Genomic DNA, 27,476 nt, shown 5'->3' on the forward strand with positions numbered 1-27,476 from the left:
TGTCGAGCGTCCTGTAAGCGCCCGGACGGATAAGACTGCCCGTGACTTTTTCTCATTCGCGGGGTTGTTCGCTCAGTGTTGTTGTTGTTGTTGCGTGCCGGTTGAATGGGAAAGTGGGAATTCGGCAATTCGCCATGGGTGTTCTAATTTGGGCAGTTGTCTGATGCAGAAAGGCAAGACGGCCAGCACGTGGGGCGCAGGGATTACCAGCACGCACGTTGTCTCACTCAGAGGAGAGCCCATGGCAAGGGTTGGGACAGAAGCTCTAGTAAGAGCGGCAGTCAGACAGCGGTTCTGAAGAAAACGAGTGGACGGATTGGGATGGTGGTTTAGGCATGGAGGGCATCAGCAAGGAGTTGATGGGGTGAGATCCAAATTTGGACCCCAACCTAGCCGTGAGCAGGATAGACTGCGGCGGAACCGCTGCCCCGAAGCTTACCTCCTGCCGTGCCTCGCAATTCTCGCAAATCAAATGTGCCTGGTGGAGGTTGGCATTGCATCTGCAGCTGCAGTTGGCGCATTCGGAACATCGAGTCCAGTGTAAGTGATGAAAGAAAGAGGGTGTGTAAGCCTTGGCAGGTGGATCAACCAAAGGAGAAAATGGGAAAGATTGCAGGGTCTCCCCCCCAAGCGTCAAGCGTCCAGATGCAGGTCAGTTTGTTGAAGGTAACACCGCACCGCACGCACAGCATGCTGCAAGATATGGATGGATGGATGGATGGGGTGGAAAGGATACGCGCGGCTGGGGTCTCGAAATACACGCGCCCGCATCCTCCCGGCGATATAGGTACTTGGTGTCAGGCAAAAGTTTTCCCAATTTGTGCATAACGCATAGCCAAAACGTGCACAACTACCCCGGCGCGGTGGGTTTATACCAGGTGGACACGCGAATACTTACCCATCCCACTAAGTAGATCATCTTCTGGTACCGTGGCTAAAGTACATGGCCCGCCCGCCAGCCACGCCCACGCCCGAATGCGGGCAATTGTGGTTTGTGGTCTGATGCCACGCCAACAGGACAGTCAACGGGCCTCTCTCCTGGCGAAACGAAATGAGGACGGCCGACACAAGAAGCTAGAGCTAGGAATTGCCCGTATCCCACGCCGGTTTGGTTTGGCGCGAGAGACCTCTTGACCATAGCTTTTGATAGTGGCCTAGTGGGATTGGAGGTGGAGTTAGCTTGAAGGTCGGGTTGCGAGATGATACTGTATTGGAGCTGAAGAACGGCTGCTAAAAATAGGCCTGGCTTTTAGGGCCCGTAGTGGCTCAATGGTAGTTTGGTGGGGGAGGGGGTGCGAGAAAGCGAGGAAAGCACTTGAGGGAAAGGGGAGCAGAGCCCCACCTGCCATAACCAAGTAAGGTTACTTGTACTTGCAGTATGATTTCCCTATTTCTGTCTGGCCGTTACCATGTCCCTGCAAAACAACCCCCACAAGGAGCCAATTGCGGTAGACTCCGCCCTCCCATCTCACAACCCGGCGCCGTCCGGCTTTCGATAGGCGAGATGATGAACATCAGGTATCGAATACATTTGATACCTACCCAATATGCAACAATTTTCAGCATTGCACTCAAACCTTGCTCACTCGCTTACTTCATTCCCAGACGGCAGTGGTGCCGTCTCCTGGTAACGAACGGCCACACCCCTTTGCACATGTACGTAGTTTAGTCAGCCCAGAGCTCTCGCTTCTCCAGCACCCACAAGCTGGATGCGAGGCTGAGGCGATGAACAAAAGAGCCTCTTTTCCCCCGTGGCCCCTGGGCCACACCAGACCATGGGCGATACGGAAAGTGAATCAGCAAGAGCCAATCGGGGAGCCGGAATAGAACCTCAACCCACCCCCCACTATACTCCCACCCCCAGCTCGACGATCCGAAATAGCTCAACCCGTTCCCTTTATTTGGGCACGGCTACTTCGGTCAAGATATTGACAACCGCAGCAGGGACAATCAGATGCGACTTGGTTCCTACCAATAGTTCAGAGTAACATTCATACCGTCTTACTCATTTGTGCGACCACGAGGACAGCACCCATCCGCCGCACTTTGGATTGGTCTTCGTTTCAAGTTGCATAGGGAAGAGCACGCTGAGATGGCATGGCTTTCGACAGCATTGATGCATATGATTTTGCTATTTCTCAAGAAGGGCAGTCTCTGCTGCCAAGAGCTCCGTGGGAGCATAGTGATCTAAATACTATCTATGTTTGATGATGCAGAAACAATGCCGCTCTCCGTATCCAGACGATGAGCTGCCTGACTCTGCCGCAACTGAATTGTCCGTCCGAGCCCAGCTCTCAATGGACACTAAACGAATGTCCTGCAGAGCGAGCCCAGTCGCTCTTCCCAGCATCCTCCGCAATGAAGAAAGAAGAAGAAAATAAAAGAACAGGAGTACAAGCCACTGCTGCCAGAGCAATGTCGGATGCGACTGATGTTACACAGCTTCTAAGAGTAGAAAAGGAAAAAGAAGAAGCCAGATTCAAACCGAGGAAGGAAATAAAATGAAAACAGATACCGCCCAAACCTGGCACATCTCCGGAGGAGAGGGCTCCCACTAACCGTATAACGCCTGGTATAGTCCCATGCAAATCCCAACCCAAAATGCTGTTGTATACGAACAAAAGTTGTGACCAAGGAGAATTTTTTGCCGCGCAGATCCGAACCCCGTCATCCGCCTCAAATTCCTTCATGAACAAGTCGAATCCTGTTCCCATTAGCCGTCATTACCATGCATCCATGCCCCCATAACACCAATGTAATTAGTCTTTCGCCGCCGCTATGCTGACCCAAAACAAATGAACCAATCGAGAAATACCGTAACGGAAGGGCTGGTGGGCTGTTGCGTAGCCCGCATGGTTACTGTGTGCCACAAGTAGGAACCGCACTGGGCGAACAGATGCCGCTGTTTCTTCTGTTGCAGGCACCGCACGGCATGTGATGTGCGTAAATGGGGTATCGAGGTTCGCCGTTGCGTCTTCGTTAGGCCGTGCCGAGCCTGGTGTATGAATTCGCTTCCGGTGCAAATCATTGACTAGGCAGCGCCGGAGGTGCCGAGATTGACATGATGCGATCGTGGCCAACAAACAGCAGAGAGAGAGCTGTGACGGCCGCCGCGATGGCGACAAGCCTCCTGGTCTGAAGGAGTAGAGGTGGGCAGCCCAGTCCCGCATCTCAAACACCAGCAAGGGTGGACAGTGCCAGGCACAGCAACCGATTACCGAAGACAGAACTTTTCACCTATGGCGGCGATCGCTCCTGGCGGAGTGGCTGCTGTAGTAGCCAGAGTCTGAGTAGGTGTGTTGTGACGAATAAGAGCCCCCATAACTCTGTGCCGAGTGGCTCGCGCAGGCGTATCCCACCAAGATTGTCTTTGTCTGGATATGGTGGCCCGGCCGGCCGTAGGCGGCGCAACGGTCCACGGCATGCTGATAGTACAAGCAGCGGCAAGCGGAGTAGAGCTCAACTATCTGATAACACATGTTGGCGGTGGAGACGTGTAGATGGGAGCAAAGGTTTTCTAGCAAAAGCAAGGGTTGTAAGGCCAGTCCTTCTGGGATGGTTGATCAGGTGCGGGCGAGGATGAGCAACAGATTCGTATAAGTGAAGTCGAGGGTGGATGGTGTGTTGAATGTTGGTTGGTTTTCCTGGGGTTGGTTGTTTGCGGTGTTGCGTCTTGTAAGTGGGTGAAGTCCACTTGGAATGACTGAAGCAAGGAGAAAACGGAGTAAACAGAGACTGGTTTACAGCAAGGGAAAGAGGCAGTTGAACGGAGACGATAAGAGATATATTGGGTATTAGTAGGGAACGTGACAGGTGATCTTTGAGTTGTGAGTCGAAGGGGTCTTCCGGCCATGGTGGAGGACGGCATCGCAGCCTTGTTATAGCTGGCTTGGTGCCTGGCCGAGAGTACATGGCCGGAGGTACTCCGATCCATGAGACTGAGCAGCACCTCCCACCCAGACCTACACTGGTAGGTAAGGTACAGACAGGATGCAGAAAGAGGGCCTCGATAGCTTAGGTTAGCTCGCAGAAGGCAGCAGTGGTGGATGGCTCGAAGTGACTTCATCTTACAACCAGACATAATAATCGACTAGGGCTGCAGTTCGCATGCGGCTTGCATGCATGTCCTACCTGTGAAGAGGAAAGGGAAAGAGACAGAGGTACAACACATGTTGGGAAGAGAAACACAGCAGCATGTGTGGGCAAGACTAAAGTGGACAGACACAGACAGAGACTAGACAGACAATATGGCGCAGGGTTTATGCGGAGGGTGCCTTGCAATGATGAGTAAAAAAGACTCGGCGCAGCAGCAAGCAGCGGGAGGAGTGGGAAGAGAGAGAGAGGGCACGGAGGTTCGTGATGAGAGAGACGATGCTAAGTACTTTGTTGGTTCCGCTTGCTTTTTTTTTTTTTTTTTTTGTCGAGGTATTGGAGGATTAGGTTAGGTTCGTTTTTTTTCTAGGGTGGAGCCCACTTCGTTCTTCGAGCATTCAGGTGAGGAGGAGGAATCTCTAGTGGAAAGAGCCACCCTGGCGGCCGTTTGTTTGGTGGGGTGTCAGGCCCGTGTTTTGTCGGTTGACACTAAACTAATAAGTACCGGGCCACTACTTCAGTGGGGGGGTGTATGCTGGCTGCGCTGTGCTGTGCAGTGCTGTGGGAGCGAAGGAGGCTGTAGTAGGAGGGGGAAGAAGTGTACAACTTTCATACAGATAGATACCTACATTGTCTACCTACATGCTCAATTGATCATCATGGACCGGTTCGGTGTGGCCCGGAAAGAAGAGAAAAGAGTGTGGCTCGGAATATAGGTACGGGTGCGATACGGGGGCATCTTGCGCTGGGACGGCGGGCATGGCTAGGCGGTTCTGAGTACAGATTAAGTGTTGTGAGATCAAGTAGACACGGGGGGATGATGAACAGACAGGGGGTAGGAAAGAGAAAGAAAGAAAAAAAGATGTCTTGTCACTTTCATGCACTTCAAGCTGTGTGTATAAGCTGCTAATATGTAAGAGAGCAGAGCAAGAGAGAGGTATGTAAGATGCAAGTATACTGACAGGTACTCGCTCAGATCACCCCTAGGTAGTCCCCATCAATCAATTGATTGATTGATTGGCGCGGTCCAAGTCCGCCAGGCCACAAGGGCTGCGCGGGAGGATTGATTAGCAGCGCGGCCAAGCAGGAGAGTAGAACAATTGCTGGAAGTACCTGGGCCGGACTGCAGTCTGGTGTGTTGGTTTTGGTAATGTTTCTTGCAGTGCCGAGAGCGATTGATGCTGGTGCATTGATGCAACGATCAGCATCAGCGATCATAAGGAGAAATCTCGCACAACCTGCACGCGCTACGCTACGTGTACCTACATCATGTATGTAGTTCATTCAACATGTAAGGTTAGGCCTGGTGTGTAAGTAGTGTATGCACCTCAGCTACATGTCGATGCTTTTCCATAAACGCCAATCTGCATCGGCCGGAAACGGGCCAATCTGCGGGCCATCCATCTACTTCCTACCCGTCATCTTTCGGCCTCGGAAAGGAAAACTAGACTTCAACATTGTTGGTATAGACACTGCCATTCCGGCCATGACAGCCAATTACTAATAGGAGTTATAGATTCCCACTTCTTGTTTGTAAAGCCGCACTTTGGTTTTGCTTCAGTCAGCATGGATGCAACGATCAGGCTAACGGCGGCGGTTGCGTCATCCTTCGCATAGCACGGGAAGCTGATGGCCAGAGTCCAAGGTCAGGAGGGTAGAGAAGACGATAGAAGAGAGACCCCGTGAATGACAAATACGATCTTGAGGACACTCACTCTCTCATCAAGTTGGGTGTACAACGACAGATACCGCCATGGTACTTGTCCCTACAGGGCTCGGACGTCGCTCCTTGTCCCGCCCGTCCGCCCTTCAAAGTACCGGAGCTTGCGGGAAAGGATGGAAGTAAGGGGACGGGGGCAGGCGCACAGCGGTTGATGCCAACTCGTAGGAGCCTAAAATCTGAGCCCGTTGCCACTGAACATGGAACGTCAACACACACGCCGGAGAGTCGGGGTTAGGTACCTAGGGATGGATGGGTTCAACGGCTGCGGCCACTCTCGTTGTCGGACGGAGGCCCGTATTTCCAACAAGGAACATTGATCAAGGAGGGAAATGCATTGTTAGGAGTATGGCCCTGTATGACTTGGCAAGGTCGACTTGCACAACCCAGAAGCGGATCATGCAGCGAGGTGAAATCTGCCTTTCTATCAATATATCCAAAATCAAAATAAATTAGGAATCTATTTTCATTGGTTCTTTTTCTTCTTTTCTTTTTCAGTCTGCCTCATTATGTTTTGACGGGTACATGATGGTGTTTCAGAACACTTTGCATGTAGACACATGCTGCTTGAGCCCCACTGGTGACTGATGAGGTGCATTGATGTATGTCATGTCCGTATTGGTCTGCTAGGTATCATTTGAGAAACAACGAACGAGACGTCATATTAGCAGGAGTTCCGCCGGAGCGGCCCCCAAAATCAATATCTCTTTACTGACCACTCAACGACCGCTCTGGAATCAGGAACAAGGTGTGGCTAAGTGTCCACTGCATGTTGTATACAGCCACCCCTTGTGGCTGCTCTTCTCACTACCATGTGTGGACTGACGTGAGGGTGTTCACGATGAAGAAGTCATCCCATCTGACTACAAATGCAGATAGGGTATTGAGAGGCAGCATGGGACAGTTGCGACACAACATCGCAGCCAGTGGTGGTCAGCTACGAGAAGGGCAATTCGGACGGACCCTATGTACGCCTCCCTCTCATGCGACGTCCTTTGGTGTATATGCTATATCCGACCTACATACCTAAAACCAGACACCACGTGCAAGTATGGATGATGACGCTACCGACGTTTTGGCGGCTTGATAGCTGTCGCTCGCTCAGATCTGGATCCCTGCGGCTGAGCGGCATGCTGGGTTGGGTCCCTCTCAATTTAGCACATCGTCAGAGAGGGACATAAAGCACTTGGTCCAATTCGGAATAAGCCGTGGTATGGAGTCGTTGGCGCTGACAGATGATGCTCTTTGGTACTTACGTCGCGGCAAGACAGAAGTGTACTAGGTAGGTAATATGTAATCTGGTTGATAGAGCAGGGGTTGTCGTGAGGCTGTGCTGCGCATTCTGGAGGACACCCAGGCTTCTTGGCCTGCCATTGGGCGCCGTACGGCTGGATAGTCGAGTCGCTTGCCTTGGTTTTCCATCACGCTGCTCTCTGGCGAGAGCGGAAACGGTTTCGTGCATTAGCATACTTAACCAACCTAACTACGTACATCCAGTGCCGGGATACGGCCACAGTATGGGTAGTACCTACATTGCGGGCTCCCATTGATGATAAGATCCGCTGTGGATAGCGAAGCCGAACCAAGACGGCAGGAAGCAGTACCTTGGGCCCTAGGCAGATGCAAGTATCCCAGGCACCGCCGGGTATGGTACCCTCTATTGGGCAACATACGTCTGGCGTATGAGTCTTTGGTCTTTGGGGCCTGCGAACGGTGCCACTCCGTGTCATGCGAGTCGTAACGGTGCCGGAGTTTCCACTTACCCCTACTTTCCTCGACCTGCGTCGGCAACGGGCCGGAGACAGGAGGGGCAGTTGCGAGAATGACGAGGATCAGATGAACTCAGATTGATTCATTGCAGTGATTGCTGTGCTACCTCAGACCCAACTCAGACGTCGTACGGCCCAATCAGCTTAGTATACGCAGACTGCATACGGGGAGGCTTCGATACTTCTTATCTGCAGCAATGCAGAGTCCAAACATGGTTATACGAAGAGGAACAAGATAAGATGGCCATGCATTGCATCAAGACAACCAAAACTCAGCCCTGGGTGCTGACCACGGTATGTGTGTGTGTGACCTTCTAATCCTACCTAAGGAGGGAACGTCGAACTACTCTGCCATCGTCGCCGGCCCCCAACATCCAATGCGTCGTCTTGGGCCGAGAATCAGTCAAGTTGGGTGAATTGACCTGGCCACAATGAACCAGGACTAGGCAAGTTGGGGTCTATGACTGACCACGAGATCTGGAGATGCCTACCTACATTTAGCAATGTCAAAGCCTGTCCGACCTGCATATGCGAAAATCCCTATGGGGGGTCCCGGTCCTAGGTTGACTCTTTCCTTCGCTTCCTATCCAATGTTGCCTAACATACCTAGGTGGCCGAGGGCTGTACGCTAGGTCTTCCAGCCAGCCCTATGCTGCGCGCCGAGGCCCGCGCAGGTGGCGCTTGTGCTTGTGGGTGGGTGAGGATTGGGAATGTGGTTGCACAACACGGCGCTGTCCCAAATGCCCGGGAGTCATCATCAAGATTGCCGTCCAGATTGATTCAGATCTATGCTACCTGCTCTGCTCTGCCCGCCTGCAACAAGCTGGATGGGCCAGTCAAGTGATGGAGCGAAGGACTTTGCACCTCACTTTCGCTGTCGTGCCTCGGGCCCTACTGCAATTGCTTACCGCCGCTGTGGAACAGGAAGGTATCAATCAACCCATCAAATGTTTTTGTTTGTTTTTGTTCTCTCTCGATTTCTTCCTCTTGCGGCGTCTCTGGCCGATGACGACAGCGACAAGGCAGATGGTCCCCGACGAGCACCGTGAGTTGAGGAGCCCTCAATTCTCCGTTAGCACGCTGTGGGGGATTCGCATGACATCTCGCAAGACACCCAATCACTCGCACCTGGGCCCATGCTAGCCATGCTGCTACCTGCACACAAGACGACGAGATAGCTCTAGTTGGTTGCAAGCCATCCACCCGTCACCCACCAGCAGCGCGCCAGACCCTACTGCGCCACCGACACCAAGGGAAAGCCATCAGCTAAACCCGTGCTAACGGACAAGATGTTGTAATCGGCGAAGCGTCACGGCACGCACGCCAGTATACATACAATCTGACGAGAGCCTCAGGAAACAAGGTGTCATTTTTTTAATTGCTGCTACGGGCACCCTGGCCTTTCTGACCGAGTCTGCAGGATACCAGCAGCATACCCCCGGTGTTTGCTCCACCGATATCGCCGGAGTTGCCGCCTACATCCATCACATCGTGAGTCGAAGCAGTCGCTATTCTTGTCATTGCCATTAGACAGAATCTATGTCCGGGCCACATGCACTCTCTCACTCACAGACCAATTGAGTGCTAGGCTGTTGTCTACATCTTCTTAGGCAGCAGCATGCAGGCAGATCACTGCTTCCACTGCCTTTTCCTTCGTTGGCTCGGTCTTCTGCTTCTTGCAGTCATAACTCCTTCCCTACAGAGCAAGTCAAGGAGGTAGGTTAGGAAGCCAACCACAAAACAAGCAAGCACCTGCAGGGGGCCAAGGCATCGTGGATCAATACACACCTGGGTTTCATCGCGCGATTGTTACAATATTCGAAGCATGATATCACCAAGGTTAATTGTTTCGTGGATTGCCCACTCCAACCCCCGATTCACCGTCCCGGCTCAGCCTCAGTTGCGGACTCGCTGGCAAGGTTGCTTCTGAGGAATATGACCTGATCGGGTTAGTACAGGAATCCTTTAACATGCCACCCCAAGGCTTAGCCCTGCCAGGACGCAGAAGAAGCAAGTGCAACAACCAGTCGAATCTCGAGCAGAGAGCAAGTATTTCCATTGGCTCTTTATTCTTCCTCACTCTATCGCGCGCTGGAAGACCGTTGCTGGTTCCTAGATCCATGCACCTTCGAGATCCATTCTCGGCAATGACTGACGGGACTGGCTGTCAGCCCTCGCGCGGCTATTCAGGCCCATGCATCTGCCCATCTTACCCTCGCCAAGAGACTTGATGCTACGACTTTCCTGGACCTCACCTGCTTCGCCGCAACGTGCAAGGAAATCAGTCGTAACTAGGGCCCATCAGCTGGACTGGGGGTGAGAGGGAGGCCTGATGAAAACATCTGGTGATGGCTCCCAGCTATACCCCAATTGAACCCGAATATGATGACCGCAGCTCACATATTCATCTAGTCTCGGAGCCAAACCTTGGTCATCGACCAAGGCAGCCGAGCAAATGGCATCAAACCTGCTCATTGGCCAAGCAATCGCTTCCCCGAAGCGACTCAAGCGACAATCTGTCTATCTATATCGAGATACGATGCAGGGTTCTGCTCGCTGACAGCTGAAAGCCCCTCCCCACCTGCTACCAAAGGGCATATTCTTTGCTTACCGGTCTGAAACTGCACGCATGAGACAAGCAGGAAGATGTCTGCTCCTTTCGCAACTCATTCGTTCGTTCGTTCGCTCGCTCGCTCGCTGGCGCAGCTAACACGATCCTATTCCACGGACGCCCGAACCCAATATTGGCCCGTTGCTTTACTGAAACGGTCTTGATTCTGCGAGTGCCGAATCTGCCGTCGCGAGGCGTTCAGCCCCAGGGTAGCTCGGTCCGAATCCTCCAGGCAGTACAGGACACGCCGTACATACATACTGCGCGCAGCCAAAACATGGACGGATTCCTGTCGTTCCATGTTTGTCTTATAGGTCGATGCTGTGCAGGCACACCGAAGCCGGCTTTCTTTTTTGGTCCAATGGCTCGTCTATAAGCGGGGATCTACTTCGCTGCACCTCCTTCTGGTGCCCGGGGCTGGACCTTCTGTGACACGAGAGAAGGCGCAGAGGTTCTGGTTCCCTGAAGCCATACACCTCGCCCACATCTCCTGGTATCGCCGATATTTCGCTATTTCGTCAGTCGAAATACCTTGAAGACGGTACGGGCAGCTCGCAGATGGTATGGTGCCACAAGCTCGCAAGGCCGGTCTCAATGCTATGCATAGGCTATCGTCGTGTGCTCTGCCCTCTCGGACTCGCTGCTGGCCATCACTTCGGTGTGGTATGCACCAAGGATAGTACCGTACAGGTCGTCTTTCCGTTCCTGCATCTTCTGATGCATGACTACTACTCTACTGTTTTCGGTGTGTGTGAGTCGACCTACGTCAGGGGGGTGGAATATGGACCGCAGCAAACGAAGTTCGCATTCATATTACCGAAGTAATGTATTGCGGGAACATCGCGCAAAGCTTGTGGGTACTGACATATGCGGCTGGAGTGGTATTCGTGATATCTTTTAATCTATCATCTTTTCGGTATTTGCCGGCAACCAATGGCAGTTGTGTATACGGCTCTGCACATATTGAGAGGATACGAAGTCGACGCGGCTCACCCCGTGATACAAGCAGAATAATTCTTCTTGACATTGCGATGCAACTCGACTTGACGGGAGGGCGACTGGGCAAAAAAAGAAAGAGAGAGGCAGGATGCAAAAAGGGGTGTTTCTGTAGTTGTCTCTCTGGGCTCATAGCCGTTGGTTTCTCTTCTCTTCTTTCATGTCGATGTTGGAGGCGGGGAAAAGGTACAGACAGTCAACCAGGTCGTGTGGCCCAGCCTTTCCCCCTCCCCCTTACTTTCCAAAATGACGTTCACCGGGTGGTTCCGAGAGTATTGAGAGAGAGGGCAATGTGTATGTCCAGAGCAGACTCGGCGTCGCCGGACTTGACGCAAAGCATGACGTGCCGTTTAATTGTCGAATAGAAACGGCCAAGTATCAATCCATAGAATGTAACTTGGTTGCAGTGAGTCATTATACACAGTCATCGTTTAGTCCTATCCAGGCCCCTTTTTCTTTGGCTTCAGTGGTTTTATGCCGCCACCAGCTAGGAAAGCAGCTGTCACGTCACGTATTCACAAAACACCACCAGACAAGACGAAAGACGAAAGGAACCGCGGAGTTTTCTTATCATCTAGATAGATTTGTTCCACGACGGTACCGCTACAAGTTTGTGCTCTTTATTTAGCCGGTACTTCCTAACCTGCCTCCGCAACGGCGCTGGTAGATTCGGTCGTCCCTAGGAGGTCGACCCATGTGGCGACGAGTGAGGGGAGAAGAACCCAAGCGAGGATTGATCGCCTTCTTTTTCTCCCTTCCCTCCAGTTTCCATAACGGCGTAGGAGTAGTCGTAGTGTAGTAGAAGTAGTTTTCGAAGAGTATCCTGCCGGGCTAATTCGCTGCGGCGGCTAGTAATACAGTGTTTTTGAGCTGCTCCTCCTCCACCATCTCCTAACTGTCTGTCATTGTCGCCCCGGAGTGTGGGAGAACTCACAAGTTCCAATCCTATCCTGTCCAATCACGACCTGCTCATGTCCCCGCGAGACTACCGTTTCCGCGACGGTTCCTCTCTCCATCCTCCGCCTCCCGCTTCACACCTTCTTTCAACACAGTGGGCACCGTTCCCACGTCTGCTCTCGACTCATTATGAAAATATTATGATACAAGGTATGTGCAGTTTTCTTCGTCATGAAAGTATCAAAACACCCCATTGCTCCAAAACCGTGTTGCCTTTCGTTTCACCGTGTCTTTCTTTGATTCCTTCGTTGGCGCCCAGGTCAGGAGTCGAGAGACATCAAGAAGCGAGAGTTCGTAGTCGTAGTGCCAGGGCTTTTCGTTTCGTAATTGCGTTCGTCCAAATGTATATAGCAAGGGCCATGGGATAAAAAAGTAAGAAAAGGTATATTTTGCGCCGGGAACAACATGTCTATACAACCAATCGACACGTAACACACCATCAAAGCATATGGTCTTTCTTGCCCACTCGCTAAGCATTCAAACTCAGACTGTCACTTGCAACCACCAGCCACTCGCTATGACATGCCTCCAAGGTGTAGGGACATCCCAGGCGTGCATACATATGTATGGCCGACCGACTATGCGCGTCTGTTCATGGCAGCGTTGGCACCTGCCGAAGCCAAGTCTTTACTGCCGCTAACCGTTCGACCTGCAACGCGAGGCAGGCTGCTTCCAACACTCGCTGCGGTTGGTCCGCCGGCGGGTTGTGCCGTGCCCGTGCTAGTGCGCTTCACCCCGCCCGAGTTGAAAGGTCCGTTGATGCCAGATGCTCGTCGTGGCCCGGCTGGGTGCTGCTTATTGGGGCTTGCAGCGGTGACTTCACGAGAACGAACGGGTGCTATGGTTCTCGTGGATGCCGGTGGATCTGGCAACGGTCGGGACGATGCAACAGTGTTGTGTCGTTTGATGGGCGACGATGTGGTATCGCGGGCCCGCACAAAGGTCATGGGTGTCTTCAGACCAGTAATGAACTCATGGCGAATTGCTTCCTCGGGCTTGATTCGTCTATCAGGATCCCACCTCAGGCACCGAGCCAAGAAATCCAGGAAGGGCTCATCGTCACACTTCAGCGCCTGCTGGAGGGTTTTGGATGACGGCCTCCTTCGTCGTCCCTTGGAGGAGACGGTCAAGCGTGGCTTGCCCATCGAGTCAAAGAACAGCTTCTTTCTAGTACTCTTTTCGATCAGATGCTTCTCCGGCGGGCCGAACACCTCCATGATACACGCCAACTGTTCCTGTTCATTTTCACCAGGGAAAATGGGAACACCAGTGTATAATTCAGCGAGGATGCATCCCAGACTCCACATATCAATCGGCAGTCCGTAAGTCATGCCCAGAATAACCTCGGGCGATCGGTAGAACCGCGATTGGATATAGGTATAGACCTTTTCGTTCTCGAAGCAACTCGAGCCAAAGTCGATGACCTTGATCTCGGAATGCATTGGGTGACGAAGCAGAATATTCTCGGGCTTGAGATCGCAGTGAATCACCTTGTGTTGCTTCAGGAGGTTCAAGGAGCTCAGCATTTGCTTGGTGAAACGTCGGATGAGCTTCAAGGAGAAGCCGCGGAATGAGTTGGATTTGATGAATTCGTATAGATTCATGTCCAGTAATTCAGTGGAAATGCAGAGATGGCCACGGAAGTAGAAGCTGTGGGTGAAGTTGACCATGCTGTGTCGGTTCTTGGAATCCCATTCGCGGAGCTTCTGGAGAATATTGACTTCGACCAGGGCTTGCTGATGGAACCTCTTCTTGTTGCGGATGATCTTGACGGCCACCAAGACACCAGTCTTGTGGTCGATGCATCGTACGACCTGACCGAAACTTCCCTTACCCAGGACGTCCACAATTTCATACCGATATGAGAGGTGGTCGCCAACCACTATGGAATAATCGCCGCGCTCATCGTCATAGCCGAAATTGGGCGCACTGGATTTCAAATCGCCAACCACCTTGGCAGCGTTCTGCGTGCCGCAGAAATATACATCGTTGTAATCGACAATCTCGCCTCTTTCGTAGATGTTCAGCATGGCGATCCGAATGGCTTCATGCGAACTAACTCTCTCCTTTGGCGTGGCCCTCTTCCGAAGAGCATCTAGAGTCCTAGCAGCGAGTTCGGTCTCCTTACGCCGCGACGCTAACTTCTTCATCTCATCTTCTGCCACAAGATCGTCCTTGTCGAGCTCCGCAGTGTATGGATCATTGGTTTTGATCGTGGCTGCGGATGGTCGAGGGCGCAGTATCCTCTGAACCGACGAGGTCCGGCTGGTAGAAGACGTTTCGACCAGGGAACTATTGCCGGCTTCTTGGGCTTTCTTCGCGTTTCTCTCTTGCGTCATAATCGTGGTAAGACTCGACGCCGAGCTCTTTCTCCTCCTCGTATCCAGGTATGATCCCGAAGGTTTCGAGGCCTGGCTAGGGCTAGATGCCTTCATGGAACCCAATGTTGCGGAAATGGGTATCCGGGGCGGTGGCATGCTATCCTGGCGGGCATGGCTCGCCGCATTCTCATTCGAGGGATGGTTGCTGCTCTTGGAGGTGCTCCGCTTCCATGACAAACTCAGCTTCCGCCTCAATGAGCTCATCGAAGATGGAGTAGGGGGTTCTTGTTCTTCTGGGCTCGATGGCGCCGGAGGCGGTGACTTGGTTGCCGGTTTGCTCGTCTTCTGGGCGCGTGGCCCAGAGGGCTTTTGTTGTGGCTTCGCCTCAGGAACGGCGTCCAAAGCAGCCGGCTTATTCGCTTCTGCATTTGCCTTTGCTCTAGCAAGCTCGGCACCGAAATCACCACTAACCTTTGGCACTGACGACGAGAGATAAGGAGATATAGCTGGCTGTCGTGATGCCTTGATCGTAGCCGGTTCCATTAAAGATTCGGAAGAGCTTGTCGCACCAGCAACGCCCGGGCTGTCCAGCGAGACATGATTGGTAGAAGTGCTGCTGCGTACGGTTGACTTCTCAGCCTCCTTTTCGGCGCGCCTCGAGAAAAATGTGCTTCTGGACGCAGTCATGGGCGTTGTCGGAGTCTTTGGGATCATTCGTTCCGGGGGTGGACTCATTTTTGCAGGTTCCGTGTCCGGCTCCTTCAGTGCTGCTATCTTCGACGTGGTGGGAGTGCTGAGTGGACCCAGGTTGATGGGTGGAAGTCGGAGAGGTGCCAGATTCTTCTTCTTTGGTTGAGTCGGGGTTACCTTGGCCTCTACATCTGACGAGGCACCGGCCTTCCGCGGCTGCTTCCTTGTGTTGGACGTATGCTGAGTAGGACCGACAGTGTCAAAAGAAGGCGCACTAGACAGAGTTCCAGTCGAGGAACTGGCGATACTGCTAGCATCAAATTGATAATTAGATTTCCGTTTATCCAAGAATGACAGGTCTGAAGGGGCATCCTTTGGCGACTCGTACGCTTTGGGAATAGCAGGTACTGGTGGTACATCCTCGTCCTCCTCTGCAGGCGGCGCATTGCTGTTGATGGTGAGAGCTTTGGGAGCTGGTAACCTTGAGTTCGCTGTATTCTGGGCAGCGGCTCGCTGCTGTAAGGACCCGGTCGAAGTTCTATGCGTGTTAAAGCTTGCTGTGGAGTTAACAGAAAGGCCTGAGCTGTACGACTTGCGATTTATGTCGGGGGTGGTCCTCGAAGACGAGGGGGTAGACGTCTTTCGAGGAATCATGGAGGGGGAACGCGAAGTGGCGCGAGTCTCATTCGTCGTTGTCTGTACGTTGGTAACCTGTGGCATGCTCTGAGATTGATGCATGGACATGCGCTTCATTCGCTGAGCGTCTGTCGGAGAGATAGTTCTTGCACCGAGCCCCGAAAGATGACCAGGCATGACTGAAGCGCGTTTCGCCGATCCCGGAGTAGAGCCACCTCCGCCGCCAGCTTTAGGTGACCTGGGAAACACGATCGACTTGCGATTCCCATCCGGCGTGAGGGTCAGGGCGCTGTTGCTGTTACTACCGGACACTGTCAAATTGCCCGTTATCCTTGTTGGCGGCTGCATGGATTTGGTCTTAACAGCCCTCGGTACTGCCAAATTCTTACTAGGATCGCCTCCCTGTCCTGCCGCATTGTTGCCGGCGAAATCCAAAGCCGCTCGCAGCGAATCCTTGTCTGTAGCTGTCGATATCAAACTAGGACGTCGCTTCGGGGCGGTTCTGGTTCCGTAGTCGGACTCTATAACTCCAGGGCCTATCGACTTCCTAGGTGGCTTTGCCACTGTGGAGCCAGACACGGGTGGATAATGGTTTTGACGGCGATTTCTCATCGCGGCCGGCGCTGTGGGCGCATCCGCGATATCTGCCGAGGCTGGCGGGTTTGACCCTATGCTGGGCTGTCTGCTCGACAGGCTCGGCCGTCTCAGGATCGATCCGGACCTTGTAGTCCTTACTCCACTCGCCGTGTTATTTGCCGTAGGGTTTGGGTGAACGGCCCTACGCGTCGAAACTTGCCGTCGGCATGGTGCTGGTATGTTGGCCGGCCATATTGTCCGCAGCAGGTTTGTCGTCCAAAATGCTACCCTTGCCGTTCGGTGAAGGGAACTGAGTTAGCTTGAAATCGGTCGAAGCAGACTCCAGGCTGCTCTGTAAATCGTCAAAGCTGACGGAGGGTAAAAAATCGAAAGAAGTTGCCGTCGAGTCGCCTGCATCGTCGTGGGCTGCACCACTGTTGTGGCCAAACGAAAAGAGAGTGTGGTTGTTGGAAGCCGAAGCACTGAGCATTGCACCGTTAGAATACGAGGGCGTTGTTGCGGTCCCCGTAGCGTTGTTCGTAGGTGTCTTTGGTGTCGGATTAATGTTTTCCTTGCTCCTAGCACGGCAAAAGCAGCGTTAGTAGACTGTCCATGTAGAGCTGTTATAGCGCCTTCGTCATGTGGAGGGTGAAGCCGAGAGACCATGTGTCTGGTCGATGTGGATTTCATGGGTCACCAAAATGGGGGAAAGTGGAAGAGGGAACGTACACTTGGGTTGGCGTATGAGGGCGGGACGAAGCGGCAGCCGGTTGGCCAGCAGAGACGTTGGGATCCCTAACCATTAGAGTCGATCAGGCAGACCCAGGCCCCGGTGATGTTCTAGAGGCAGTCGAGAACGAATGGGAAGCCCTAAAACGCGGGAGCAGCGAAGGGTGTCGTTGTTGTTGATGCAACAATGCCGCGCAGCCGAGTGGTTCGTGGGTCAGGTATGTGTGTGTGTGTGTGTGTGTGTGTGTTTCTGGGTTCAGACGAATTGCGATGTCGCTCTCCTTCTAGAATTCCTCTTCTTTCTTGCTTCATGGGTCTTGAGACAAAAAACAACAACAACAACAGGACCGGTGGTTTGGGTCGGTCCAAAACCCCGAACCGGAAGACCGATGCCAGACCTACGGCCGTCAGAGTATCTCAGTCCGACGGGGAGCTGAGTGCAGCGAATATGCTACCGCATTCCGTTGCAGTAACGCGACGAGGCGAGGACGGTGGGTGGGGGGCTGGACGGTGGTTGCTGGATTCCGCGACCGAATATACCTGGAGAGGTAGACGTCGGAGAGGAAGGGGAGAGGTGTTGTTGTATGGTTCACGGCGGGCGGGCGAATTGGAAAGGGTCTCTGCGACTCGTCGACTTCCCCTTCCCACTCTGTTTTTGCTGGTGGCACTAAGGCAAGAAAATCAAAAGGGTTGACTAGGAGTCTAGGAGCCTAGGAGCCTAGGAGTAGACGGCTAGAGGTGCAGGTGGACGGCCCACCTGGACTTGGGGGTCGGGCGGGCTCAAGGTACTTGGGAAGTGGGAAAAGTAGCGGGCGTGCACCTTCTGATTGATTACCATACTTTCCATCCCCTTAGCACCGAGGGTAGCGTGAGGTGTGTGTGGGCGTTGCGGGTGCAGTGCACAGGTGGCGGGTGGGTGTAGTTACGGACGGCCTGTTGTTATGTTGCAAATGGCCCTGCAGTGCAGACAGTACATGCCTACTTACATACCTCCTAACCTGGGCTGCCGGGGGCATCAACCACTTGAAGGGAGGGATAAAGGCTGGCAGGCTGGGTGGTGGATGTACCAGATCTAACCTATTGGCTACCTGTATCATATCAGACATACATCAGCGATGCGATGCAGGTGGTATTTAGGAACACCTATGGTACCTACCTAGGTAGGTAGTTTGGTATCCAACAGGGCTAATGGATGGGGGAATGATGTGCAGTTACGGAATGCCATATCGCACAGCAGCTGCATCGCACTGCATCATCATGCTGCGCGCTCCCAAGCTCGAAGGGGCCGGGCAGCCAGCGGACGGGACAGAAGGCTGGACATCGACCGACCTCGTGACATCAATGGACGATGACAGTCTACCATACAATGTACCGGATGCACAGTTCAACCTGGCATCTACTCGTGTGTACATCTTTCATCCCTACCTTACATTACATTTTCCCAATGATTCTTTCGTCCTCATTCCGTCAGGAACGACCCATCTTGGTCGTCTCCTTTGGGACGTAGCGAGCCCAAGTTAGTCCATTGCGGGCTTAGTCGAGGGGCCGCCGTGCCGGGATGCGGCCTGTAGGCATCGCGCGCTGGGTACAGCGCGAAAAGAGACGTGCCTTTTAGGGTGGTCAGAACCTAGGCAGGCCGGGCCGGGAGGGGGGCAGGGTTACTGGCATTTGACAGCGGATTGCCGTCCGAGAGAGAGAAACACACACATGACCCAGCAACAAAAAATCACGCGTGGGCGCATGCTTTGATGTTCTCAATGACGAAGACGACATTGCAGACATGGCCTGGTCTGTATCAGATTGACAGCTTGACAGCTTGGAAATTTGAAGGCCTCTCGGCGAGCCTGGTGGTGCTCTCAGATGTGCAAGCAATCATCCAACCTCAATTTTAATGTGCTCCAGCTGGAACCAAAATTTCATAATTACATTACAGCGTGCAGCAGTAGCAGCTCACGGGCGCAAGAGACCAGGCTGCCAGGAGCGGCTAACACGGAGACAATGCGGCTAGTCTGCAGGGTCAGGGAATTTTGGGTAGATGGGATTTCCGGATTGATCAATGGATCAATTGGTTGATCTGTCTTTGATGGGAAGGGAAGAAGAGAACGCTGTCCGTGTGCGATTGCAGACGAGACCTCCGTTGAACCAACAGCCCACCCAATAAGCTAAAACAGAACATACCTACATGTACCTAACATCTATTTCCCGTGCCAGCACGACAAAAGAAGAAGAAGCAAGCGGCCCTCGATACCGGACACGAAATATGCCGCCCGAGATAGGGGGAGGGGCGCACAGTAACACTGCAATCGATTGAGGAATTATTACTTTGCAGTTCCTCCGTGATAGCAACCATGGAGCCCAGTTGCCCAGTTGCCCAAGCTTGCCACCCGAGGACCCTGCGGAGGTCAATCTTGGTTCCTTCACAGGTGGAGCCCTATGAGGTGAGATCGACGAACGGCGTCATTCTACTGCCAGACCCTATACGACCCTATCTGTCTCTGTTCCTGTCTCTGTCTGTCTCTTGTGCACAGCACAGCATGCAGTAGTCAAATGTCTGAAACAAGTGACCAACACACGTTCGGGCAATATATAGAGGTCACAGGGACGTTTATGTCGTGACACTAGAATCCGTAGCACGATATAGCGCGCTGCTCATGTGTTACGCCCAAGATGCTTCGTTTGACGTCCAAGTCAACAACCTCCGCATGTGCAGCAGTATCACGCAGAGCGAAAAATAATTTTAGGTGCATGGCGTTTTTTCCTTCGCTTCGCATTGCAAACGCGTCGCTCGACCCACCGATGCCAGGTCGCCTCCATATCAGGCTGCCAGGGCCATCCCGTTTTATGACCCCAGGCCTTGGAGATTGAGTCCGTATTGATCTCTATTTTGAAAGGCCACTTTTTTTATTACCGTATCTCCCTCTCAATGATATCGGACTTCTTATTGCATGCTTCAGTACGTGTGGATATAGGTAAGGTAGCAGCAGTATATGGGGGGACACGCATGAGGAAACAATTTCAGGGTTTTCATCGTGTTTGTACTTTTTACTTACTTGCTTACTCTCTCGACACCACGACGCGCGCGTATGCAGGCGCCGGTGTAGGTGCAGGTAGGTGTAGGTGTTGGGTGTGGTGGGTGGCCGACCGTTGCCCAGCGTTTCCCATCTGCCGTAAATGCTTTGTTGATGCACGCTCCTGTCCTGACCAGTCACCAACCGCGCCAGTCTGGTCAGGTTGGTGGTCCGTTGCCATCTCGCAGAGACACATCGTGGGGCTTGCCCTTGCAGCTTGTGCAGCTCCCATAGGCCTTGCCGTCTTGTGCCTCATTTTCTCGGCCTGTCACTGCGCGGCGATTGGGCAGCGACTGGGCGGGGGGTTGGACATTTCACTCCCCCATTATATAGCGGGACGACGACAGCATTGAAGTATGTACCGAGGGCTATCCGTGTGTATCTGTTTTCTTATTAGGATATCCGAAACGAAGGCATATCTCATGATACGCGCGCGAGCCGACCGCGTCATCGACCGCTTCCAGAGCAACCGTCGGGGTTTTTTTCTTTTTTTTCTTTTTTTTTTTTTTTTTTTTTTTTTTCTTTTTTTTTAATCCGCTTCTCAAATCTCAAATCTGGGATCCGAGAAGAGACAGGGGCTCACTCTGTGACATAGCCAATTCGGCAAGCAACGCCTCAAGAAACCACACCCAGAATCGGGCCTTGAACCCAAAGACTAGCAGGCTGACGTCGCCCAGCCTCAGTGTTTATTCCCAAAGCTTCCGAGCCTCAATCATCGTGGTTGGTCGAAAGGTAGGTAGTAAGTTTCCGCTGCTGAACTGTCACCCCATTCCCTCTGAACTCTCTTGCGCGCCCAACCCAAACCCAACCACGAAAGCCCTACTTAGGTACCGGACGGACATGCGCTTGGATTTTTTCCCCCCTGCCACCCTGACACACTCTCTCCCCATGTTTCGTGGGCGGCATAGGCCACATCCTAAATTGAAAGAGATGGCACGGGCTCAGAGAGAAAAAGCACCCGAAGGTTGTTAGTGGCTGGAGCATGATCCAGTACCATGATCCATCAGCTCCTCCCTAAGAGAGGAGCTTAGACACGTGGATGCCAATGGCGCTGACAGAGAAATCGTACATATCCATAAGTATATGCGACGTATGCATCTGTGTGTTACAAGCTATGAGGTAAGCAGGAGGCTGAGCAGAAGCCGGCGGCAGACTTGTGCTCCTCAAGATAAAGTGCAGATCACGCCACCATCCAGCCATGAGTCTCGAGTAAAATACATGTCACAGGTATATACCGCTGGTCCTTGACATCTTTCTTTACAATGTTCACAATTGGTCGGAACTCAAATTCGGTATGTTGCTACATATTCTTACAAGTTTGAGATCATATATTCTGGCTTGAACCGACTATGAGCGCGAGGCAGAGTACTCTGCCATGCGCCTTAGACTTTGGGCTCTTATAACGCAGCACACTTGTCACACTTCACCTTAGCATCGTCATACGCATTAAATAAGTGGAAACTGACATGGCCAAGTAATCCAGCCCGATATAGTGTTCGCAGAGATGGTCATAAGCCAACGTGATGCAGTCCATTATTAACACAGCTCTCGTAGCTGGCCGCCCTCCAACCAATATCAAAGACTTCCAGCATGGGCAGGTATTCCGGCTTGCGCGCGTAGATAACCCCGTGTACCAGTTGCTTTGCTTGAGAAGCTCAGCTGCACTGCACATAGGCCCATGCCGTCGAGATTGACCTGTCGTTGTATGAGTACATAGCATATAATTCCAGCCGTTCAAAACGCCCAATAACTCCAGGCCAGGTTTCGCCCATCCTGCCACACAAACAACGCCTTGCAGATGCTTTTGTATGCTCGTCCCAACGTGCTTCGGGGGGTTCCTTATGAACCACTTCGCGGTATTGGGGACCGAGGTCTTTCTTTTTCCATGCCAGCCTCCTCTTCTGCTATCGTACCCTCGCCCAGACCGCGGACATCTTTGACTCTTATAATGTGTTCACGCCCCCGGGAACCCACTTGTCCCCAATGCGCCTCATCTCCTCCGCGAACCTGCGGCTCGTGATCCTCTTCTGCTGCAGCTGGCCAGCCTTGGCGCCCTCCTCGGGGTCGTAGAAGGGGTTCTGCAGGAGCCGCACATACGCCGTCTGCATGGCGCGGAACACGACCTTAAGCTCGCCGTCGCGCAATCCCACCGCGCCCACCACCGACGACGGCCCCGTCCCCATCGCCGCCGCGCCGCCGCCGCCCCTCCCCCTCCCCTCCCCCTACACTACCGCCGGGAGAGCTGACGCCGCCGGTGCCCGCGGGCTTGACGCCGCTCAGGATGCGCCCCCGCATGTCCACGACGGCGACGAACTTGACGCCCGTGTTGGTCTCGAACCCGTACGCGGCCAGCCGGTCGTCGACGGCGTGCAGCAGCCCAAAGTCGCCGCTGAGCAGGGTGTTGGAGGCGACGGCGTGGCGCGCGCGCGACTCGAAGATGTCGAGCGTGCTCGACAGCAGCAGGCTGAACTGGAGCGGGGTGCGCAGGGGCGCCGGGCGGCCCGTATGCGGGTCGGTCGTGGTCGGGAGGATGGTCGTGTGGAGGGGATTGTTCTGTAGGCAAGTAGGCAGGTTTCCCCCAACGTTAGTCTGCGCTCACATCTGCTCGGGAAAGTATCGCATGGCCGGCGTCGTCCTTCTTTCTGGCCGGCGCGAGGCCAGGAAGACGGTCACAAACGGTGAGTTGGTCCTTAGGTAGACATGCAGTAGGCAGATGTCGATCGCGACTGGGGACCATCGCGATCTAGGTGTTGCGCGACAGCAGGTAGGTAGGGCTGGGGATTGAGGGACGACGATGATGGGTTTGGCAGTGTGAATGTTGGGGAGTTGCGCGACTTACGTTACGGCCTATGACGCCTAAGCAGGCGATGGCAGGTATCGCTGTGGCCATGCTCTGGGATGTATGTGTATGTTGGTGATTCGCGAGCGAAAAGAGATCCAGTCAGTACGATGTAGTCCCAGGGGTCTGGGGTCTGGTCGGGTCTGTCTGGGATCAATTGAAGTTCGGAGCTCAAACACGAGCTCCCGGTGTTGCCCCACCCGCGCTACTGACCCAGAATCCGGGGTCAGCAGCAGCACATGCATATTACACAGCCTCACTTTCTTGAATTGCCTTCCGGAGACCACTTTACCTTGGTCGCTCGTAATTGTGACCGTTCGAGAACACGCCGTCAAGGCAAGTAAAGCCCCAGGCTACGGGCTGGCTGTGCTGTGTTTCAGTAACTTCTTTGGACAAGCCTCAGCAGGAGTATAGGCGGTGGTCAAATGTGTATAGAGGGTAGAAGAGACCGCGGTTGATAGACCTGCCACGGGCATGTACAAAATCATGTCATTCGACTCCTGTGAGCTTCTCTGGGCAATCAAACACTAATCATCGTACACGCTGCTGCCCGCTCGCTTGCCTTGTCGTTCACTCGAGCACCAGTAAACGCCCCCTTTCGACTCATTAAGCCTACTACTAGTGCTCCTCCTCCTCCTCCTCCTCGATCAAGTACTCCGTCTTCTCGAGTCCCCTCAATGCTTCTTCGACCTCCATCGGATCCGTAATAGCCCACACACCACCACCCTTCACGACATCCATCCCCCTCATCCCGACCTCCTTTCCCACGAGGTTCCTCCCTACTTTCCCGGGGCCAATGCCAATCCATCGTCGCACCTTCTGCTCTTGGTCCAGGTACTTGATGCTATCCCACCACCGGACCGTCTCCAAGCACTGCCGCGAGAGCAGGTCTCTAACCTCCTCTTGGCTGCCGAAGGGCCTCGCACTCACGTTGCTCACGCACTGAAGGGCTCCTGGGAACGTGATGACATCATCGGTCTCTTTTCCCTTGACCCGGCTCTTGCCGGAGAGGAGTTGCCGCATGACTGCCACCGCCGGTTTCATGATCGGACTGTGAAAAGGCGAATCACTATTCAACTTAACAGCGCGCGGATCGTGTCCCACAAATTGTTGGATATGGGCGATGAGCTCTTTGATCTTCTCCAGATTGCCGCTGAGAACGATCTGGTTCTTGGAGTTGATGTTGGCAATGAGCACCTGGTCGATCGGATGTATATCTTCGGCGTGATCGCTCCGCAGGCCGCTCGACCGGTATCCCACAAAGTCGTCCACGGCATTGACGAGGGGCTCGAGGTATTCGGGTTCCGTCACGACGGCTATCATGCCGTAGTCGCCGCCCCATTCGTCCCGGGCCTTCTGCGTCGCCCTGGCCATGGCCTCGGCCCGTCTGCGCACCATGTACAAGGCGTCCTCGAACGCCAGCACGCCCGCCGCCACCAGAGCGGCGAATTCGCCAAGCGAGTGACCCAGCGACACGTCCACCCGCTCATGCACGTTGAACCCATACTCTTTCTCCAACAGACGCAATATTAGGATACTGGTCGCCATGATGGCCGGTTGGGCGTTTGGCGTTGCGGTGAGGACACGCGAGGACCCATTTTGTATTACGTCCGACAGCTTGTAGCCCATAAGTTCGTCTATCTCATCGAGAATGTGCTGTGACGTGCGCGGGAAGGCCTCAAGCCACGGGCTGAGCATGCCGACCTTCTGTACGCCCTGCCCTGTTCGAGACGACCTCAATATCAGCCTTCCTGTCCTAGTTTATGTGTCTCCTGGTCCATTCAATTGGCGAGCAGCAGGGGTAAAGTTACCTGGGAAGAATATGGCCGTCCGTGGCCGCGTCTTCTTCACGGTGGAGCCATATCGCCTACTCTCGACGGGCGAGCGGATATGACGTCCGGTATTGGCGACGATACCGGGTTCATGAAATGGCGCTCTCCTCGCGAGACTGTGTCGCAAGATGTTTACGGCTCGGCTCGGCCGGCGTACAGGAGCTGTAGCTAAAGCGTTCATCACCATGCGCCAGCGTTGACTGACCTAGGGGGAACGGCCAGGAACATGCATCGAATGCAGTCAGAAGCAGCACCGGCCAACCTGCTCTCTTGCACGGGAGTTGGGGAACCGAAACTTGCGAATGAAGTGATGTTGTACCAAGAGACTAGGGAGAAGGGCATCAGTCGATTGCAGCTGGGAAAGCATGACTCCAATTATGGATGGACCCGAGCTCTTGGGGTTCGACCGTTCACAGGCTGGACCGGGGGGTAGCTGTCTCTGTGTCGCTGTTGGGAGTGGGCGAGCAGGCGAGCTACCCCACGCTGCAACGGTCCACACAGCCGAACGCCGAGGGTCACCGGCGCTGCGGGGCTCTGCTACCTACCTAAAGTACATGTAGGTTAGGTATGCATACTAGCATAATTCCGCATTGCATCGGCTATCTACATCTTAAGTATGTAGTCACAACGTATCGATCTTCACGTCTACCACGGTCAAATAACGTCTGTTAACGTTGGCTTTGGTGAAATGTCTATTGTTTCAAAATGGTCGACAAGTACTAGCCGGATGATCCGAGCCTGTCCCAACGCCGGCTCATGCGATGCATACATATTCTAAGCCCGTCCGTCCGTAGCAATAAAACCCTAGCACCTAATCTCAATGCCTCCTTTGCTGATAGTCAGGTATTTGACCCCCTTATAAGGCTTAACACCCTCGCCCAGCCCACGGCTTCTCTTTGTATCGATCTGGATCCCCTCGATCTTGATGCCGCTTGGTATCCATCCCTTGACAGAGAAACTGATGGAGGCTGAACTTGGCATCAAAATCTTGTTCTGCGCAATCTTCTTCGCATCCTTGTCGTCGTCAAGATCCGCTTTGCTCCCAATCGCCTTGGGCTCGGCACTGCTTTGGTAAGGCTCATCATAAGTATAGTCCTTCCCAAAGCCAAACCCATTCGGGTCATCGTCAGTGGTGTCATCTGCCAACGGTCCCATAACGGTTGCCTTCAAACTGAAGTAGGGTGTCCCTGATGCGAGTTCCTTTTGAGGAATATGCCACTCCAGAAACTTGTCCCCAGGATTGTAACTTGCGTCGCCTCTGCTCGGTCGAATATCAGACAGGTTTCTAACCTCTGTCGGCAACGGCACCGAAACAGTCAGGTCATGCACAGATGGCGCTGCTGCCGTGCCGGAGTGAGGCCCACCAAAAGGCCTAGCACCAACAGCTCCTCCTCGCCCAGGGCCACCCATTCCGCCAGAAGATCCAAACATTTTGTTGATATTGACCCGGACCTCGAACTCGGACCCAGTTGACCCCAGGCCGGTCCTGACCTCGATGGTTACGGGTAATTTGAGGCTGTTAGAGATCAAACTGCCGCTCTTTCCGTTGGTGAAGGGCAGCAGATCAACTTCATATCCGGCAAGAATGAAGCGACCATCTGGCGGGATGAAGCTCAGTTCTCCAGGGTTGTCTCTCCAGCGGTTGAGCCTCACACACGGATGGAAGACGGGCAACTCCATGATGCTACCAAGGTTGTGTTTTCCAGAAGGCCCCGTGAGACTCATCACAATGTCCGGAACCCCCGAGACCTTGGATGTAAACGCAATCGTTCCGTTCGCGAAGGCGGCTATTGGCCGCCCGGAAGGAGCCAATGTAACCGTCAGGGTCTCGACCACGTCTGCGTACAACTCATTAGACGTATGCCGGACGTTGGCTCGCCTCCATGGTAACGCAGGGGTATTTTGAGCTAGAAGTGAGGGAGCGCTTGGGTTGCTAAAGCTCGAGCTAAGCCCAGGCGCCTTGCTGGGCAAGCTCAGACTCCCTAAAAACTTGCCGAGGAGGCCTTCAACCTCTACGACGTCTCTCAACGCATTGGGCTCTGTGGTGTTGACCGTGCCAGCATCGCACATCTCTGTGAGAAGTTGAGCAACCACATCATAGTTTGCCTCGATCTTATGCGCCAGTACGGGGGCGCCTAGGAACTCCTCCAACGCATCGACGACTCGGTGCAGAAACTCGAGGACAAGCAGAGGCTCGATTTCCGAGGAACTCGTCGCTAGATACAGCAGATCTGCATGGAGGAGGCTGAACACTAATGTGGGCGGGTTCGTATTGGATAGGTAAAGCAAGTTCGGCCGCGGCGCTGGATGCTCTAGGTAAAGTGGCAGTAGGTGGGATGCAGATAGCGGTCGCGATGTGTAGGTGTGAGACAGGATGGCGCGACTGCAAAGTGTTAATTGAAGACATGGATATAGTTGGGGAATGGGTTTACTAACTTGTGCTCATCGTAGATGTGTAGCGCCTCTATAACGCCGTTCATGGTGGCCGAGATGCGAATCGCATCGTAAGGCTGAAGGAGACTCGGCTGGCAGGTTGAATGGGCTTCTCTGAGGGGCAGACAGAGCACGGAGACTGGGCCCCAGCTAACCTAGCAGCTGAAGACGTCAACTCAGCCAAAGCCTGGGCCGCCTAAAGACAGA

At 53.6% G+C, this 27,476-nt stretch overlaps 4 protein-coding genes across 4 annotated transcripts; all 4 read right to left on the bottom strand.

Annotated features, from left to right (window-relative positions):
• Nucleotides 1-3,233: 3,233 nt before the first annotated feature.
• Nucleotides 3,234-3,479, bottom strand: PG986_012868 (uncharacterized protein; the record flags this gene model as incomplete). The annotated part of the gene is made up of 1 exon (XM_066849090.1): nucleotides 3,234-3,479. One exon carries the CDS (start codon nucleotides 3,477-3,479, stop codon nucleotides 3,234-3,236), a length of 246 nt encoding a protein of 81 aa, XP_066695786.1.
• Nucleotides 3,480-12,723: 9,244 nt separating this feature from the next.
• On the bottom strand, nucleotides 12,724-17,171 carry PG986_012869 (uncharacterized protein; the record flags this gene model as incomplete). Its single annotated transcript, XM_066849091.1, has 3 exons — nucleotides 12,724-16,513; nucleotides 16,575-16,946; nucleotides 17,098-17,171. The coding sequence occupies 3 exons, from the start codon at nucleotides 17,169-17,171 to the stop codon at nucleotides 12,724-12,726; spliced, it is 4,236 nt and encodes a 1,411-aa protein (XP_066695787.1).
• Nucleotides 17,172-22,108: 4,937 nt separating this feature from the next.
• Nucleotides 22,109-23,055, bottom strand: PG986_012870 (uncharacterized protein; the record flags this gene model as incomplete). Its single annotated transcript, XM_066849092.1, has 3 exons — nucleotides 22,109-22,387; nucleotides 22,413-22,718; nucleotides 23,005-23,055. 3 exons carry the CDS (start codon nucleotides 23,053-23,055, stop codon nucleotides 22,109-22,111), a joined length of 636 nt encoding a protein of 211 aa, XP_066695788.1.
• Nucleotides 23,056-23,622: 567 nt separating this feature from the next.
• Nucleotides 23,623-27,316, bottom strand: PG986_012871 (Adaptor complexes medium subunit family-domain-containing protein; the record flags this gene model as incomplete). Its single annotated transcript, XM_066849093.1, has 4 exons — nucleotides 23,623-24,725; nucleotides 24,816-24,952; nucleotides 25,648-27,219; nucleotides 27,273-27,316. The coding sequence occupies 4 exons, from the start codon at nucleotides 27,314-27,316 to the stop codon at nucleotides 23,623-23,625; spliced, it is 2,856 nt and encodes a 951-aa protein (XP_066695789.1).
• Between the last annotated feature and the right edge of the window lie 160 nt (nucleotides 27,317-27,476).

The sequence above is a fragment of the Apiospora aurea genome (genome assembly GCF_038362705.1).
Source record: "Apiospora aurea strain CBS 24483 chromosome Unknown utg000008l_segment0_segment0, whole genome shotgun sequence".
Lineage (NCBI taxonomy): Eukaryota > Fungi > Ascomycota > Sordariomycetes > Amphisphaeriales > Apiosporaceae > Apiospora > Apiospora aurea.